This window comes from Oryx dammah, unplaced genomic scaffold (assembly GCF_014754425.2).
Source record: "Oryx dammah isolate SB20612 unplaced genomic scaffold, SCBI_Odam_1.1 HiC_scaffold_2, whole genome shotgun sequence".
In the NCBI taxonomy this organism is placed as follows: Eukaryota; Metazoa; Chordata; class Mammalia; order Artiodactyla; family Bovidae; genus Oryx; species Oryx dammah.
Window position 1 is genome coordinate 163,686,842 of NW_024070186.1, and position 19,654 is coordinate 163,706,495.

Genomic DNA, 19,654 nt, shown 5'->3' on the forward strand with positions numbered 1-19,654 from the left:
AGAGCTACTGAGCCAATTAACTTGGAGACCTTGAAGATGACGATGAACAATAGTCTAAGTGACACTATTATCATTAGTGGATTTGCCGGTGGGGAGAGGGGGAAAGATGGGGGTCCCGAGTGGATCTTCCTTCAGCAAAAAAATCTTTCTGGGTTGGGGCGGCGGGGGGGGGGGGGGTGGAATGTGAAACAAAATGGCACATACTCCCAGAAGGGCATACATTGGCTGCAAAGTCACATTTGAAAAGTGGCCAGGTCTGAAAACTAGGTTATCCTGGGGTCATAGGGAGGATCAGATACAATAATGAGTATAAGAGAACTTCGCAGACTCTAAGGTAAGATAGAAATATAAGAGATTAGTGTGATCGCTGAAGTCGCCTGGATTGATTGTGTCCACATCAGCACAAACCTGGCCACGGGCCACATGACTTGATACCAGGCTAGGTGATGGGAAAGAGGATTGGGATCTCAATATAAAGGTTAAAAATGAAGAGGATGGATGAGCACTGTGAGATTGCACATCTCGAAAGGGCAGCTGTATTTGACCTTGGATTACCTGAACCAAGGTATTGGTTTTCTGTGAGCTCTTGGCCACTGTGAACCATGATTCACCTAAGAATTGGGTCAGAAGAAGGTTAGATGTAGGTCTCCCTGCCAGCTGCCCCTCTACCCCCACTTGACTTTGTTGAGTCCATTACAACTAATAGAATGACCTTTAGCCTCACTTTTGGATGGACTTCTTTAAAATTCCTTTCCTGAAATTTGGATACAGTAGCTTCTGACAAAAGTAAGATTTGTCCAGAATCTGGGTTAGCCTGACATTTGTTGCTGTTGAAAAATTTAGTCACAGTCCTAGACTTTGGGTTGGGCCTGGGGTAATCTACCAAAAGACTGGGTACCAAGCATGCCCCATTTTGGGTGATGGTCTTAGCATCCTGAAAGATTATGCGCTTAGTTGCTCAGTTGTGTCTGACTCTTTGTGATCTTGTGGACAATAGCCTGCCAGGCTCCTCTGTCTATGGGATTCTCCAGGCAAGAATCCTGGAGTGGGTTGCCATTCCCTTCTCCAGGGGATCTTCCTGACCCAGGGATTGAACTTACTTCTGCTGCATTGGCAGGCGGATTCTTTACCGCTGAGCCACCAGGGATGCCCCCTCTACGGCTCTACACTTCCTTGTAGCCAACCAGAGGACCAGCCCTGCCTGGCCTCAGAGCCATGGCGGTGAGGAGCTGCTCCTCATGCAGAGAGTGACCTTTGGCTCGGTGATATTTTGTATAATTTACACATCTGCCAGATTCCAGTGCAGTGCACTCCAGTGAACTGGAACAGAAGAGTCCAGATTGAAGTCCCCAAGCAAAGGATTTTCAGCCTGGAAATGTTCCACTTCAAAGAGTTTATCTTGTACATCTGTTTACCTTTGCCTCCCCTTTCAGTTGCAATTCACTGTGCTTCTCCCCTCTCCACCCTGCATCTGTCTTATCAGATTTCATCCCAGCCCAGCCCACATTTGGCCTTAATTTTTATCTGCATCCTTCCCTGTCCCACAGAGGGACTGCAGCTCAGCTTTGATGGAGCCCTGTGGGCGTTTTTGATCTTCAAATAGGATTAGAACTTGCTTATGTGCTGCAAATGGCATTTCCTAAATAAACGTGTCCCCATTCTATTGCATGGAAAGGCCATCAAGGCGAGCTTCCCCCAAAGCGAGGAGTGACGAGACAGTCCTTGTAGGAGATGCCCCACCTTTAGCCCATGGGAGGAAGATGAGGTTCAGGTATGTGGCTCTGGATAAATTTCACAAGGAAAGTTCTAGGCTGCCCTGATCAATATACTCAGCAATTTGAAATGTCAGCAACATAAGCCAACTTTGGGCACTTCCTCTGTGCCAAATTCTGTCTCTCCTCCCATTCTTATATAAATGTTATAGCCTTGTCTTCATTATAGAAATTATGAAACCAAGGTTTCACGGAGAGTTTCTCTCATTCATTTAAATCACAGAACTAGTATGTGAAGAATCTGTATATCATATGAGTGTAACCCTTTTCAGGGCTTCCCTGGTGCTCAGACAGTTAAGAATTTGCCTACGATTTAGGAGACTTGGGTTCGATCCCTAGGCCGGGAAGATCCCCTGCAGAAATAAATACAAAACTTATTCCCTGGGGAGGCGTTGTATTTCTGTTTAGCATTGCACTTGGTAGCAATTACACAATACTGCACGAACCCATGAGGTCAGCTGGCTGTCACTCAGTTACATGATGTCCATCAAGGGAGGGCCACAGAGAGAGGCTGTGAATAAATTCGCACATACCACTGGCTTCCCTTAACTCATCCTTTATATCAGAGTAACAGCATCAAGGACCTAGGAAACATCAAGCACTGTGGTGGGCACTGGGGTAGCAGTGATTCCCTCCAGAATTTGGCAGAGCAATATTCAAACTCAGGTATAATAAATAATGGGCTTCCCAGTGGCTCAGTGGTAAAGAATCTGCCTGCAATGCAAGAGACACAGGAGACATGGGTTCGATCCCTGGGTCAGGAAGATCCCCTGGAGGAGGGCATGGCAACCCACTCCAATATTCTTGCCTGGAGAATCCCATGGACAAAGGAAGCTGGCAGGCTACAGTCCATAGGGTTGCAAAGAGTCAGGCATGACTGAAGGGACTGAGCATGCGTGCACACACATAATAAATAACGGTCCCTCCTGGAAGACTGGAAAATAGCCAGGCTCTCTGCCTTAGAAGGGGTGCCATAAATTAATTGTGAAAGGATAAGTAAGAGATTGCCAGGAAAGAAGGCAGAGAGAAAGGCATTTTAGGGCTGAGTAAGAAGGAATTTTGTAGTGTACAAAGGAGTTTCTCAACCTTTATCTTCAGAATCCATTGAGAAATTCTAAAAAGAAACAAGAATAATACAAGCACTTGATGTTCATTTGAGATGGGAATTACTGGGGCAAAATCAGGTTTCTCCAAAGGCTGCAAAGGAATGACTGAGATCAGAAAGGACTTTCTAGAGAAAAGTTGCCAAAGACTTGATAATACCGTAATCTGGATTCTGGTTTATCTTCTGAGGGTTGACAAAGGCTTCCCTGATGGCTTAGACAGTAAAGAATCTTCCTGCAATGCAGGAGACCTGTGTTCGATCCCTGGGTCAGGAAGATTCCCTGGAGGAGGGCATGGCAACCCACTCCAGTGTTCTTGCCTGGAGAGTCATGGACAGAGGAGCCTGGCGGGCTACAGTCCATGGAGTCACAAAGAGTCAAACACAGCTGAGTGACTAACACACACACACAGACACACACACCTATTGAAAGCTCTGATAAAATAAAATAAATAAGAACACTTAGTGATGAGTTAGTACCCAGATCTATATTCAAAACAAATAGGAATCTAATCATGAGGAATATATGTGGATTAACCCTGAAAGACTGAAAGATGTAAGAACACATTGGTGACTGGTCACCAGTCCCAGAAACTGGCTTCTTGACAGACCCCAGGATAGCAAAATGGTGTTCAATAACCAAAGCGGTTACATTGATAAAATGTATCCTAGTTTTAATCTAAAAACTTTTCTTAGGAAAGAAAGCAAATTACCAGAGATTTTAAAAAATGAGATTGATTCATTTTTCTCTGTAAGTTTTAATCTGAGCTGCCATTCTGTCATAAACCATTTTGTTTCTAAGATTTTTTTGTTTTGCTTTCCACTTTTAGTGTTCCCTTCAAAATTTATGGTTCACTGTTATTAGCCCAGGCAATTAAGTTGTTGTATAAATAGAGACAAATTGGCCAAATATTGTTTAATATACTTTATGTTAATTATATGTATATACTTACTCTCTAAGCATAAAATGAAGTTGTCCCTTTTTCTTTTTAAAAAATGTAGTGTTGAAGAACCAACACATAAATGGCAAAACCCTACTTAGACTAACTGCACTGATGACAGTTAATGCAATTCCAGAACTTCTATGGAACTGTTACAACCCATTACAGTCAAAATATTGGTTTATGAAAAATTAATAAAGCCAATGGAAAATGGAATCCAGCATCTGCATTAGCTATTAACACCAAAAGAATCAGCCAGAATTAATTATGCTGCATGATACATCCTAATGAGTTTTTCATTAAGCTGTATACCATTATGGAAACTAAACAAGGATTATTCAGAGAATAATGCTAACGGCTGTTATTTTTTTTTTTTTTTTTTTGAGAGAGAGATTAAATTAGTTAATGGGTTATACATTTAAATCTGATGCAAAGGTTAATCGATGTACACTCATAATTGTATTAAACTCAGTATCATTTGAAAAACAAGAACACCCCAATATCACTGATACTTCCTCTGAAAAAAAATATGAGTTTATTTGTATGTTTCTAGTGTTTGTTTGATATATTGATACATGCGGTATTGTAAAGACTGAAACCCACTATATTACTTCTCTGTCATTTTCAAAACCAATTTTCACCAGGTGAAATAGTGTGCTTGTTGTCAGCCTCTGTGTGTGTGTGTGTGTGTGTGTGTGTGTGTGTGTGTGTGTGTAGTGTGAGAGGCATGTTTATATACCTTATTCCTCTTTGAGAGGGGCTTGCCAGGTGGTGCTAATGGTAAAAGGGGGGCATAGATGTGGGTTCAATCCCTGGGTCAGGAAGATCCCCTGGAGGAAGGCATGGCAACCCACTCCAGAATTCTTTCCTGGGAAATCCCATGGACAGAGGAGCCTGGTGGGCTACAGTCCTTTGGGTCACAAAGAGTCAGATACAACTGAGCAACTTAGCCTGCATGTGCTCTTTGAGAGATTCAAAGTTGAAGTAGTTTTTATTCTCACCAAAAGAAAGAGGTCAGGATTTAAACCTAATCTGGGATAAGAAGGAAATTCAAGATGAATCTCTACAACCATCCCATGAGTACACCCAGTTCCTCCTAAAATCCAGTCCTGTAATAGGAGGTCAAGTATAAGAAGGGGGCACCAGGGAGAGCTTTTGGGTGTTTTGGACTCATATAGCATCGTAGAATATGGACTTCCCTGGTGGCTCAGAGGTTAAAGCGTCTGCCTGCAATGCAGAAGACCTGGGTTTGATCCCTGGGTCAGGAAGATCCCCTGGAGAAGGAAATGGCAACCCACTCCAGTACTCTTGCCTGGAAAATCCCATGGACAGAGAAGCCTGGTAGACTAGAGGTTCTTACCGTAGAAGATGAGAGGCAGAGAGGGAGAAAACCCATCTAACTCCTTTGCAGACACTTGTAAACACCACTGTTTCCAGCCAAAGCACAATTTGTAATTTGTGTTTAACCCCAAGCAGAGATTGCTCTCTAAAATATCTTCAGGAGCAGAGACTGCACACTACAATATCTTCAGGAGGAGGCTGTGAGATAGGTAAATGAAATGTGCAAATTGAAAGAGATACCAAGTGTTTTGCAGTTACTTCCCAGTCTTAAGATGTTTTCTATTAATTCTGTTACATTTAGCATTATGTTGTTGGTCAATCAAAACAGTATGTTTTTGTTGTTTAATCGCTAAGTCATGTCAGATTCCTTGCGACCCCATGGACTGTAGCCCACCAGGCTCCACTGTCCATGGGATTTTCCAGGCAAGGATTCTGGAGTGGGTTGCCATTTCCTTCTCCAGGGGATCTTCTCAATGAAGGGATGGAACCCGTGTCTCTTGCATTGGCAGGCAGATTCTTTACCCTTGAGCCACCAGGGAAGCCCCCAATCAAAATAAAATAGTAGTTACCAATTTGCTACTACTTTGTTAAACAAACAAAACCAAGAGAACAAAATAGGTCACCAATGGATCCTATTGTGAGCTTCCAAATAGTAGTAATTACTATTTCCATTATTGTTACTGAGATCACTTACTGATTAGCTACTGTTTGCCAAACCCTTTTGTGTGATCATTTTAATCCTTACAACAGTACTCAATGAAATTGATAGTTTGTCCCTGTTTGACAGATATGAAAACTGGAGGCTCAAGGTTATTAAATGATGAGGTCCAAAAAAAACTGAGCAAAGCTAGAGAACAAAACTAAGCCTGAAAGTTTCCGAAAACCATGCTTTGCCAGCTACTTTATCTGAGCTTAAGGGTTCACTATTTCTCCTCTGTTTCCTTCCTCCATGTCTTGTTTCTATTTTGCAAGTGGGATTTTTTTCTTATCTACAGAAGATACAACCTCCCCACAGACTTCCTTGGTTGGATTTAAAACCCTACCGCAGATTCTTCAAGTTGATCAGGAGCTTCTAGATGTTAATAACATCTTTAGCCTGGAAGAGTCAGATGTTTTCAGCCAGAAGATGACTGCAGAATCTTTAGACATAGTTTTGTTGAAATGAGTTTGGTGAATATTTATCAGGCCTTGCCTGGGAAATTGCATGGACAGAGGAGCCTGGTGGGCTATAGCCCATAGGGTTGCAAAGAGTCAGACACAATGAATTGAGTTACAGACACACGCGCACATGGATTATTTATCATTCCAAGGTTAGAGAGGATGTGTTATCAACTCTAAATCAAGTATCACTGTTGATAAGTTTCATGAGAGAATCTGAGCTTCGGAGTCATGCCAGGCTGGCTCAGATTTCGATTTTGTCTGATGTTTTTCTGCCTCTCAGCCTTAGTTTCCTTGTGGATTTAATAAGAAAAAAAGTTCCAGTGCTTGTAGAACATACTTGGACCAGGAACAGAAACTCAGTGTCATCTTATCAGTCTTATTAACATCAGCTGTATTTAAGATTGTTTATATAGTTCTTGGATTTCCCAGGTGACACGGTGATAAAGAACCTGCCTTCCAATGCAGGAGACTGGGTTCGATCCCTGAGTCAGGAAGATCCCCTGTAGGAAGAAATGGCAACCCACTCCAATATTCTTGCCTGGAGAATCCCATACACAGAGGAGTCTGGTGGTCTACAGTCCATGGGGTTGCAGAGAATTAAACACGAATGAGCGCTGAGCACACACATACACCCTGTAGTCTCTTCGTTATCATGTTACTGTTGCTGGTAATCCTGGAATCCCCTGAGAGCTTATAGAAATGTAGACTCTCAGGCCCCACCCCATGGGATCTCAAAGAGTGGGACATGATGGAGCAACTAACACTTTCACTTTCTTTCATACCTACTAGATCAGAAAGTTCATTTAAAAAGTGTTCTGGCCCAGCCCATTGATTCAGTGCATATTAGCATTTGAGAAGCAAGGCTCTAAGATGACTCTTATCTATATACTGATGCCTATGACCCAGAAGGCCAAATGCTTTAGGCAATAAAACTTATTTTCATCATTTTTCTTTTATTTGAATTGTTATCTTTTCACAAATGCCTTATGGGACCATATTTCTCCTTGTTCCATTCAAACAACAGGGAATTATAAAGAAATTTGGGTGAAGTGTTAGAAAAAAAGAACATGTCTTCAAACCCTTTGGGGGGATATTCATTTTTAACAAAACAAAGAACATTAAAAAATGCTGGCAAATGTTGGTAAAATGATACCTTCTGAAATTTTTAGTGCCCACTTCCTGGGAAGGGGCTAAGGCTGTCCTGAAAGACAATTATTTGTAGTATTGTTCCAAATAGAAAGTAGACCTTAGAACAAGGGTCCCTAAACATGTTCTGTAAAGGTCCCTCCAGGCTCCTCTGTCCATGGAATTCTCCAGGCAAGAATAGTAGTGTAGGTAGTCTTTCCCTTCTGCAGGAGATCTTCCTGACCCAGGGATCAAACCCGGGTCTCCTGCATTGCAGGCAGATTCTTTACCATCTGAGCCACCAGGGAAGCCCTACAGGGGTCCAGGCAGCAAATGTTTTAGTCTGTGGACCACATGTTCTCTGCTGCAATTACTTAGCTCTGTCATTGTAGCATAAAGCAGCCATAAATAAGATGCAAGTGAATGAGTATAGTCGTGTTCCAATAAAACTTTATTTATACTTAAATTTGAATTTTATATAATTTTCACCTATCACCAAATATTATTCTTGTACTGATTTTTTTTCCCCCTCAGTCATATAAAAATGTAATCATTCTTAGCTCATGGCCATACAAAAAGGTGGTAGGCCAGATTTGGCTAAAAATCTGTAGCTTGCCTTCACCTAATTTAAAAGATTAGTTTTGAATCCCTGAACTGTTCACCTGAAACTATCACAATATTGTTAATCAGCTATACCCCAAAACAAAATAAAAAGTTAGAAAAAAAAGATTAGCCTTAAGTCCATGGGTCCAGAAATCCCGTTGGTTTATTTTGCATTTAGCACCACAATAATTCTGTCTGTGTAACCTTGGGCAAAATGCTAAAACTCTCAGTTTCTCAGTATCCCCATCTGTTAAATGGGTATGATAGTAGTACTTGTCTTATAGGGTAAATTAGGGGATAACCCAAAGGAAAGATTGAGAGAGTTTGCCTGGCACATAGCAAGTCTTCAATAAGCAGTTTTTGGAACTGTTACTGTAACATATGAGGATCCAATATATTTATTATCGTATTGAGTCAATTAAATATTTTCTGTAGAATCCTCTATTAGCCTAAATTTGGGAGGCAGGAGAATAAATTGAAACGAGTCATTACATTTTTTAAACAATAAAGAATCAGGGAGAAAATTGTACAGATATCTGATGTACTATCCTTTTTCTCTGCAATTTTGTCAAAAGAAAAAGTGAAAAGAAAAAAGCGATGTGTTTCTAAATAGGAAAATCAAAACTTCTTAAATAAATTGGAATGAGGGATTATTTACACTATAGGCAGATTCACTCCAGGGCTCCTTTAAATATGGAAATCCCTTGGCACAATTAAAACATGATTTGATTTATAAGAATTAAACATACATGCTGCATTTTCTGCAGCCTATATGCCTAAATGGAAATACCTCGGTACGTAAAATGCTCCCATAACCCTTCAGAGAAGCTCATCTTTCAGGCATATATAAAAGCTTTAGGTATTAGCTGTGAAAATATGCTTACATGGATTAGCTCAATGCTAGTCTATGTTCAAAAATGCATAACTATAAAAGCCAAAATCGTCCACAGCCCTTCGGGGCTTTGGATAAATTTGTCAGCTGGAAGCAGTTACCTCCATTGGCAGGGACCACATGGCTACCTCCCAGGTCTCTAAAGAGAACAGAAGTTTGATTCTTATATGACCCTTCATAGGGAACCCTCATGATATTTCATTATTGGTCCTTAAGGCTAAGGTAGGGTTACTATGACAAAGTACCATTGACTGGGTACCATCTCTTTAAAAATAGACATTTATTTTCTCACAGTTCTGGGGGCTAGAAGCCTGAGATTCGGGAGTTGGCAGGATTTGACTTCTTCTGAGACCTCTCTCCTTGACTTGTAGATGGCCATCTTCTCCTGTCTCCTGTCTCCACTCGGTCTGCCCTCTGAGTCTGTGTCCTAATTCCTCTTTTTATGGGGACATCAGTTGTTGGAATTAGGTTCTACCCTCATTTTACCTTAGTCACCTCTTTCAAGATGCTTTCTCCAAACTCATCTCCTGAGCTACTAGGTGGAGGACTTCAGTGTATGAATTTTGAGAGACCACCACTCAGTCCATTACAGTAGAGCAAAGAATATGTGTGTCTTTTTTCTGGATGAGAAACCAAGGGTGACCTCTCTAGGACTGTGTAATGGATGACTGCATGCCTTCTTCTGCAGCCAGCCTCCACAGAACTTGACAGGACTAGCTCAGACTAGAAGTGAGGTACACTTTGATGTTGAAATGCTCCCAAGCAAAGACAAAATTGGTCAATGGACCACAGGGTCGGGATGAAAAGTAAGTCAATTCTGCCTCTGCCCACAGAAGTATTCAGACCAAAGATATGTAACCATTTTCATTTTTCTTCTAAATCTATGGAGATGGCCTAGGGCCTGGTTTACTCTGAGCTCATCTGCAGAGCGTTGCATTGCTCTGCTGGGCTGCTGATTGTTGTTCAGTCACTAAGTCATGTCTGACTCTTTGTGGCCCCATGGACTGTAGCCCACCAGGCCCCTCTGTCCATAGGATTCTCCAGACAAGAATACTGAAGCAGGTTGCCATTTCCTTCTCCAGGGGATCTTCCTGACCCAGGGATTGAACCCATGTCTCCTGCTTGGCAGGCAAGTTCTTTACCACCTGCCAGATGGAGACAAATAGATCTGGTTTCTAGGAGGAGGAGAAGTGAGTGGGAAGGGAAACTTCCAGGGAGAAGGACCAGTCTGTGTGATGACCTGGAGGTGTGAAATTGCATCCTTGTTCCAGTTGGCTTGTGTCCAATTTCATCACCTAAGGGTTGGCAGCAGAGAGAGAAAAAAAAAAAATGTAGACACTTTCTCCTTCCTTTCTGTGCTAGGAGACACTCCCGCTGGGCTTCTTCTTGCCCTTCCAAAGGTCAGAAATGGTCCTTTGTACCATTTCTGTACTCATTTCTGTACTCATTTATGGAGTGGGGAATCTCCATGTGAGAAGCAGAATTGAACTACCCCATCTAAGGTGTGGATACTGGCTCACAGGCCCCTGTGGGAGATGCCAAATCCTGCCTGAGAGTGGCCCTGGGGATGTACATCTTGCCAGACTTTGGGATGCTGGTGGTTGTGGCACTCTGAGTACCAAGTAACAGGCTTTGCCAAAGGCTCCAGTGATCCCAAGATCACGGTCGGTCACACGGAGCCCGGTCCCTGCCAGTTGCAGATAGAGTCATCAACATTGCAGGAAACAGATGAGCAGGCGGCCCAGGTTTCACTTAAACTGGGTGAGTCAACCTTCAAAGAACCAGAAAAGAGGAGGAGACAAGTGAGACCTGTAGGCACGCAAATCCCCAGCTATCAACAAGGGGCAGAATGGTTGGCTGGGAAAAGCACTGTTTTTATCAAAGATAACAGAAATGAGGAAGTCTTTAAAAACATTATCATTTAATCACATTCATGAATCCCTCTGAGAGCCAGGTACTTTGGTGGGCATGGCAATCCACTCCAGTATTCTTGCCTGGAGAATCCCACGGACAGAGGAGCCTGGCGGGCTGCAGTCCACAGGGTCGCAAAGAGTCGGACACGACTGAAATGACTTAACGTGCATGCACGGGGATAAAAGGATGAGTATGATTTGGCTCTGATCCAAGGGGGATTATCTGTAGCTGGGGACAATATGTAAATAAAAAGCTGTAATACAGCATATCAAAGGATCTACTAGGGAGATTTCTAAGTGTGATAGGAGCATAGAAGATGGAGTGATTAATTAACCCCTGGGGACTGGGAAGAGAAGCGACTTTTAAACAATGAAGAAGGGTCAAGGTGGATAGCCTTTTTTTTTTTCCCCCAATTGAACCACATGTAATTGCCAATGTTCAACCATCTTTGACATAAGAAAAGTCAGTTTCATATGGTTTAACCTAAATCCCCTGGAGGAGGAAGTGACAACCACTCCAGTATTCTTGCCTGGGAAATCCCATGGACAGAGGAGCCTGGCAGCTTATAGTCCACAGGGTCTCAGAGAGTTGGACACGACTTATCCACTAAACAACAAGAAGAGCAGGAATAGAATAGAGGTTTCATCCCATCTGCCGAGGCTGACCTAGTGGTTGTAACTGCCTGCAAACTGTCAAGAATGACCCAGAGGATCCCAGGCTAATAGAAAAAGATACTATTGAAATTCGATGAAAGGTTTCTCCTTACTAATGGGTGGATGGATACTGGAATAGATGGATAATGGAATGGGTAGATACTGGTATAAATTGAACATACCTGCCATCCTTAAATTCTAAGGAATTTATAAGCAGAGGCATAGAAGTCTGAGAAATACCAACATCAGCATCAGTTCTTGGTAGTTGGAAGTGGTGGGTCTATATTTGGGGGTGATGGCAGGGGCAGATCAGAGACTCAGTTAAAGAGACTAGTTAGAAAACTCAGTCAACCTTGTATCACAAAGTGCCTTAAAAAAAAAAAAACTTTTATTGGAATATAGTTGATTTACATCATTGGTTGCTTTCTACTGTATAGCAAAGCGATTCAGTTATATACATACATACATCTACTCTTTTTAGATTTTCTTCCCATATAGGTTATCTCAAACTGCCTTGATGACCTTATAAACACTTTTTTCTAGAAAAATATATTTTTATTGAAGAATAATTGCTTTTCAATATTATATTGCTTCTGCCATACATCAACATGAATCAGTCATAAGTATATATATGGTACACACTCTTTATACTGCTGTTTGTACCCTGTTATCTGTTTGACTTTTTAAATAAACACATGTTAGCTGCCCACACTTAAAAATACATGGAAGTGACAGTGTTCTTCTATGCTTCTTTGGTTTTCTTTACTTCAAAACCATCTTGTAAGAAAAGGTCACGAAGTACTAAGAGAACCTACAATAAATACTTTGCAAATTAAATTGGAGAATGTTTTCAGATAAAATAAAAACGAAGTCCTGTGACAGTATGGATTTTGTTTTACAAAGGTCAAAATCATCGCATAAAGATTTTTTTTTTTTCAAAGAGAACATCGAGAGTTATTTCTATCTTTTTCTAAGGATCCACAGCATAAGAAAATGAGGAAAACACCATTATGCACTTCCAGAATTTAGCTTTCCAGAGAGAATCTGTGTGGTGTTCCAGAGGGCTTCGCTCTGTCACAGAGCACAGTATTGAAAACTGTCCCTAAGTCCTTAACTGCATGATACTGAAATGCCCTTCTGGATATGTTTTTGCTACAATTATATTATTTTTCTTTGGAAACCTGGGCACCAAAGGAGGAGGAAATGGCAACCCACTCCAGTATTCTTGCCTGGGGAATCCCATGGACAGAGGAGCCTGGTGGGCTACAGTCCGTGGGGTCACAGTCAGACACGACCAAGCATGCAGGCAAACACACACCACTCACTCTAGAGGTTCTAACTCCCTCTCGTTGAGTTTGGAAAGACGACAGAGGATTCCGGAAGCCCTTCCTAGGGCAGGTCTCCAAGGATATCGGTGAGTTGATGGGAAGTCAGGGCTGCTTCTCCTGGGAGATGGCTTCCCAGTGGCGAGGATGACAGGAGGAAAGAGGATCAAGTGGAGGCAACTGACCTTGCCCAGCCAAGGAAAGGAACAGAAACCCCAGGAGCCCTTATCCGTCATTAGCAAGGGTCTTACAGGTCCTCAAAAGTCTCGCTCATTCTTCGCAAAATCTCAGAGTTTGAGCTTCATGGCCACAGGATTGCAGGACTGATAACCGGAAAGATTCCTGACCCTGGTCATCCTTGGAGCAGGTGGTCATTCCACAGGAAGTCATAGATTGAGAAGATATCGTAGGATGCCACTGCTCGTCCCTGCTGCAAAAATTCCATTTTGCAGGGACAATCCCAGGGTCCTTTGCTCTAGATCAGGGGCAGGAGAGGCATCACTGCTGCGCACCATGGTCAGCAGGCTTAGGAAGCTGCCTCAGACACTGCACGGCACAGAGCTTTAGGGAAGAAACTGAAAATGCAGAAGCCAAAGGTAGTTTCTCCTGGGTCCGGGGTGGGTCCAGGGTGGGTCCCAGGGAAGGCCAAGTTGCATTTATTTTCTTCCCCTGCCTTACTTCTGCTTTTCCCCTGAAGAAATGATTCAGAAAAAACTAAAATGGGGGAAAGAGGAAAAATTTTCTTGAAATAAATCAATGCATGTGCTTACCACGTATTCAGTTGAGCACATCTCCAGTAGTACATACAATTTCATAACCCTTCCTGGAGGTAGGTATATTCACCCGCGTTTTCCAGATGGGAGTCCCGAGGCACAGAGAGGTACAGTGACTTACTGAGATCACACAGCTAAGTAATATCTGCATCAAGCTTGTTGACCACATCTCCCCGGTATTTCTTTCTTTCTCTTTTTTTTTTTTTTTGTTTTGTTTTTTTTGGATGTGGACCATTTCTGAAGTCTTCATTGAATTTGTTACAATATTGCTTCTGTTGTTTATGTTTTGGATTTTTTTTGACCCTGAGCCATGTGGGATCTTAACTCCCTGACCAGGGATCGAACCTATACCCCTTGCACTAGAAGGCAAAGTCCTAACCACTGGACTACCAGGGAAGTCCCATCTCTGATATTTCTAAAGCTCCCTTTTGAGTATGCCATGCTGCCTCCATTCCTGACCTGAAACCAGGCTCTACTACCAAACCCCACTGGAGAAAGAAAAGACGAGCATGTGGTGGGCTGGGTGGTGGGTTCCTACCAACCCCCTCCGACTAAGGTAGGGGGCTTCCCTGGGTGTCCCCATCCTACACTTGGGGGTGTGGCTGTGTTTTCATTTCTCTGCCTTTCTCGTTTGTGTTGCCATGACTCCCAGGTGTAGCAAGCGTGCCTGTTCCCAAACCAGATACCATCTCTTTCTCTCTCTTCCGTAGGCACCGTGCTGTTGTGCCAGGCAAACCAGGAGGGATCTTCCATGTACAGTGCCCCCAGTTCACTTGTATATACTTCCGCAAGTAAGCCCGTTCGCGTGGCTCTTTTTTGTTTTGTGATATAAATCTGAGTCTAATCTCCTTCCCTCCCATGTAAGTTCTCTCCCCCTCCTTCCGCACCACCCTCCCTTCTGGCTTTCTGCGAGGTGAAGCTGATCTTCACAAGCATGTCTCCATTTTTCCCTGTTGCCTTAGCATCTAACCCCTCTGCTCATTACCTCTGAATCCTTGCCCCAGCCATTCTTTGTTAGACCTTTGTCAGAATGGGGGCCAATGGATGGGACGCTGGGCTTTGGGTTGGGGGCAGGGGGGTGGGAGGGAGGGCATAGCTGGTTGCCTGCCTTCTATCACAGCTTTGCAAATGTATGTGAAAATAACTTACATAAAATATGCAGGCCATCCAAGTGGCACCCTAGCCTCGCAAAAGGTGCTTGGTTGGTGCTTGTGGGCATGGTGTTCTCATGGTGGGAAATACCACTAGCCTGTGGCTGGAGACTTGTTTGCAAGGCTGTATTATCCTTTGTGATTCCATTGAAGAGGAGGAAATGAGAGGAATGTGTGGTTCTCCCCCATTTAACTGGGGGTGGGGGAGAGAAATAATAATTTAAAAGCACTTTAATAGACATGATTATAGCCACAAATTCCTAGAAGGAGGAGACCGAAAAATCAATGTGGAAGAAGAGATCACAGTGTTGGCAAGGAAAGACCAAGGATTCCTCTGCCGGGGATGGGTCCTCTAGGGTGGAGATGTAGTACCCCACTCCCACCCCAATTCCCAGAGCAGGTTGAAGAATTCAAGGTCTCGCTGAGTCCACCATGGTTCTCCAGCTGGTTGACCCCTCCTCACAGTCCCTTGGCACAGCCACGAAAGACCTTCCCATCATACAATGTGTCTACACCCTGTGGAATCTCCGTAACTTCCCAATGGGTCCCCACTGGGATAGATGATCAAGAGTGAGTCTGGAGGCCAGAGGGGAGGTGGGCTGCTTCTGAGATCAGCTAGAGGAGGGGGTGGGTGGGGGTCAGAGGCAACAGCTCAGGGTAATTAGGATAAGAGACTGAGGGGAATCTTTACCAGGTACCAAGGTCAAGCATCTCAATTCCCAAAGGCTGAGACAAACCAAACTCTTCGCTGTCGGGGCAAAGGTTAGAAACAGTCACCGGGAAGCCAAACCCGAGGGTCCCTGAAGGCACTGGGTCATGGGGGCGTCCCAGTTGTTTCTCCCAAGCAGAGTGTAATCTTCAGCAGAAGCTTTGACAGTCCTTAAATGCAAGGTATTTTTCTGTGTTCCCTGAGAAGCCCAAATCTAACCATATGGGCAAGAAATGGTTCTTCCTGAATTTATGAACATTGCCCCATTGCCAGTGTAAATTGCATCTGTCTCCTAGAACTAGAAATCTACTGCACATTTTCACAGGCTCAAGCTTGTTTAATCCTCATAGTCTGCACCAGGTAGGTATTACCCTATTTGTTTTTCAGCTGAGGAGGTGGAGGGCAATGAGAAGTGGAGTGATTTGCCCAGGATCATACAGCTAGGATATCACACAGCCAGGATGTGGTTTTTTTTGAACTTGGGGAGATTTTTCAACCATTGTCTGTTTTTCTGACTCCATTTGATGCTAAATTTTATCATCTTTCCATGGAACCTATATACATTTCTATATACATTTCATTTTCTGTAGGAAAGAGGGTGACCCAAAACTCACCATAGGGTACGGTATATTATTTGGGGTTTTCTCTACCATTGTCCCATAGAACTGTCTAGAATGACGTGTTCTAGATCTGCATGGTTCAGTACATGGTGTGGGTGGGACCAAGGCATGGAATTTTAAATTTCATTAAATTTTAATTAATGTTCCTCTAGCCTCATGGGCTGACGGCTACCATTTTGGGGGATGTGGCTCTCTATGTAATATGTATATTTCACTTTCCTTTATAAAAATGAAAAACAAACAGACAAATTAACTCCAAGAAAGGTCTAGTTTGAATTGGTCTTCTAAAGTGACTTGAGGAAAACGTGTGTCATAAATGTCAAACATAAAAATATGTCACAAATTCTCCAAATTAATAAATGGGTAGCAAATACAGGGGACATAAAATCATCTAAATTGGGGATCAGCAAACCACACCCTCAAGGTCAAATCCAACCCCCATCCTGTTTTTGTAATGCTGGTAAACCAAGAATGACTTACTAGATTTTTCAAAGGGCTAAAAAAAAAAAAGGCAAAACCAAAAAATAACATATGACAGACATGAAAACAAGATAGCTCAGTTGTGTCCGACTCTCTGCAATGCCATGAACTGTAGCCTGCCAGGCTCCTCTGTCCATGGGATTTTCCAGGCGAGAATACTGGAGTGGGTTGCTGTTTCCTCCTCCAGGGGTGATTCCCCACCCAGGGATCCAACCCCCGTCTCTTATGTCTCCTGCATTGGCAGGTGGATTCTTTACCATTAGCACCACCTGGGAAGCACCTATGATGATAGACACAGGTGTCCCACAAAAGCCGAAAATACTGACCGCCTGGCTCTTTACAAAAAAGTGTGCTGATCTCTGATTTAAATGGTCAGTTTTATTATTGAAAATACAAAATGGCAATATCATGTCACTGGTTATAATGTGACTTTTTTCCCCTGGAGTTTTAAAGTAAAAAATTTATAATAATTATAGAAACTGCATCATGTGTGTCCAAGACCCTTCAGTTTTAAATTGCACGATCCGTCATATTACCTACACATTTTTCATCCTATTATTTTCACTTATTATCATGTCAGATGCACTTTATGAAAATATGTTAATGGCCTCATAATAATCTATTGTTTAATGATATTATATTTTAATCTATCCACCCACTGCATTGTTGGGTACTTACATTGATAGCAATTTTTCAAAAATATTAAAGAAAATAAATGTCCTTGCATATGCTGCTGCTGCTGCTGCTAAGTCGCTTCAGTCGTGTCCGACTCCGTGCGATCCCATAGACGGCAGCCCACCAGGTTCCCCCGTCCCTGGGATTCTCCAGGCAAGAACACTGGAGTGGGTGGCCATTTCCTTCTCCAATGCATGGAAGTGAAAAGTGAAAGTCAAGTCGCTCAGTCGTGTCCGACTCTCAGCGACCCCATGGACTGCAGCCCACCAGGCTCCTCTATCCATGGGATTTTCCAGGCAAGAGTACTGGAGTGGGGTGCCATTGCCTTCTCCAGTCCTTGCATATACCTAGTATATAATCATTTTAAAGAAAACAATTAATAAATAACTAATCCTACTGCATACGGGCTCAGTCTCTCAGTTGTGTCCAACACTTTGTGACCCCATAGATTGTAGCCCACCGGGCTCCTTCATCCATGGGGTTCTCCAGGCAAGAATACTGGAACAAGTTGCCATTTCCTCCTCCAGCAGATCTTCCTGCTGCTGCTACTGCTGCTGCTAAGTCGCTTCAGTTGTGTCCGACTCTGTGTGACCCCATAGACAGCAGCCCACCAGGCTCCCCCGTCCCTAGGATTCTCCAGGCAAGAACACTGGAGTGGGTGGCCATTTCCTTCTCCAATGCATGAAAATGAAAAGTGAAACTGAAGTCACTCAGACGTGTCTGACTCTTAGCGACCCCATGGACTGCAGCCTACCAGGCTCCTCCGCCCATGGGATTTTCCAGGCAAGAGTACTGGAGTGGGTTGCCATTGCCTTCTCTGAGCAGATCTTCCTGAGCAGGGATCAAACCCAGGCCTCCTGCACTGACAGGTGGATTGTTTACCCCTGAGCCACCTGGGAAGCCCAGCTAACCCTACTACCCCATAACAAAGCCACACAAAAACTAGTTTCTTGCATTAAGCATCTTCACTTGTCACTTCCTTCAGGGAAGGTATTCAGATCAACAAGCGCAACTGTTTTTTTGTTTTTTTGGTTTTTTTTCGGTTGATACTTTGTAAGGACAGACACCCTGAGACCCCTCCTTTTCCACTTGAGTTCCAAGTTCCCATCTTGAGGCAGTGGCTCTGAGTATATAAAGATGTTCCATCCCTCCCTAAGACATGTTGCTGAGGTTTCCTTTCTGTTCTAGTTCTCAGAATCAACAATGCCTTTTGGAGCTGGACTGTTTGCAGTTAGCTGACTTCTATGAATCATTCATTTATATTTACTTTTCCAGATCAAGGAGTCCATTCTAGTTACAAAGTCATATCGTATTTTCTATAAATAATTCAGCCAGAAACAAAGGGTTCATTCTTACAGGTGCGCACACGTAGTCTGGGGACCCAAGCACCATCACCTAAGATTCTTTTCCTGATTCCAGGTCTGACATCTACAGGGCTGAGAGTCAGGGACCTCGTCTTGGAGGTCTGAACAGTGTGGCTTTTCTTTCTCTAAGAATCCAGCCTTCTCCCCCAAAGCTGAGGCTCCCTTAGGTCTCAGCAACTTTCTTTTTTTAGGCTATACCATCTCAGAGTCGGACATGACTGAGCGACTGAACTGAACTGAACTGAATGGCACCCTACTGCAGTACTCTTACCTGGAAAATCCCATGGACAGAGGAGCCTGGTAGGATGCAGTCCATGGGGTCGCTAAGAGTTGGACACGACTGAGTGACTTCACTTTCACGCATTGGAGAAGGAAATGGCAACCCACTCCAGTGTTCTTGCCTGGAGAATCCCAGGGATGGAGGAGCCTGGTGGGCTGCCATCTGTGGGGTCGCACAGAGTCGGATGTGACTGAAGTGACTTAGCAGCTTAGCAGTATTTCAACTTGAAAATGCATATGTTTCTCATTCTTATCCAACAATTGTGCTCCTGAAGCAAGATGTGTGTAAATCACACTTATCAATGGGATGCTGTGTGTTTATGGACTTCCAGGATTACACCCAAGTTTGTACTTTTTCTATGGATCTTAAGCTGGCCTTGGATGTTTTAGGCTTAAATCGTCCTTCTGCCTAGCCCAATAGCTAATCATCTGTAAATAACACCCTTAAATGCAGTAGGAGAGATGGTTTTTAAAGGAACCCTGCTGAATTAGTCTGTAATGAAAACAATTCTACCAAAGTTATCTGTTTTTTTATGATGCATTTATGCATAATGGGTTTCCTTCCCCACCCCTCTCCTCATAATACGTCCCAGGACATTGAAAACATTAACAGAATGATTTTCACTCGCAGCTCAATGTCCACACAGTCCAATCCCACATTTTCTCCCATCGCACTCCCACTGAGTCCAGCATTTCCTCCTTTTCCCCAAACTTGAGCCTCCTCCTGTGAAACCCACTTCAAGCTGTGTCCCAGAACGTCACGCATCCTTTTCC

The 19,654-nt window shown here is 43.2% G+C and overlaps 1 protein-coding gene across 19 annotated transcripts in view; it reads left to right on the top strand.

The window, feature by feature from the left end:
• RBFOX1 (RNA binding fox-1 homolog 1) overlaps nucleotides 1–19,654 on the top strand; it is a 1,681,944-nt gene that overhangs the window by 1,576,511 nt on the left and 85,779 nt on the right. For all 19 annotated transcript variants that reach the window (XM_040256528.1, XM_040256446.1, XM_040256394.1 and 16 more), the window contains one exon: nucleotides 14,313–14,393. In XM_040256528.1, the coding sequence (XP_040112462.1) occupies nucleotides 14,313–14,393 (81 nt within the window). The remainder of the gene's footprint in view (nucleotides 1–14,312; nucleotides 14,394–19,654) is intronic.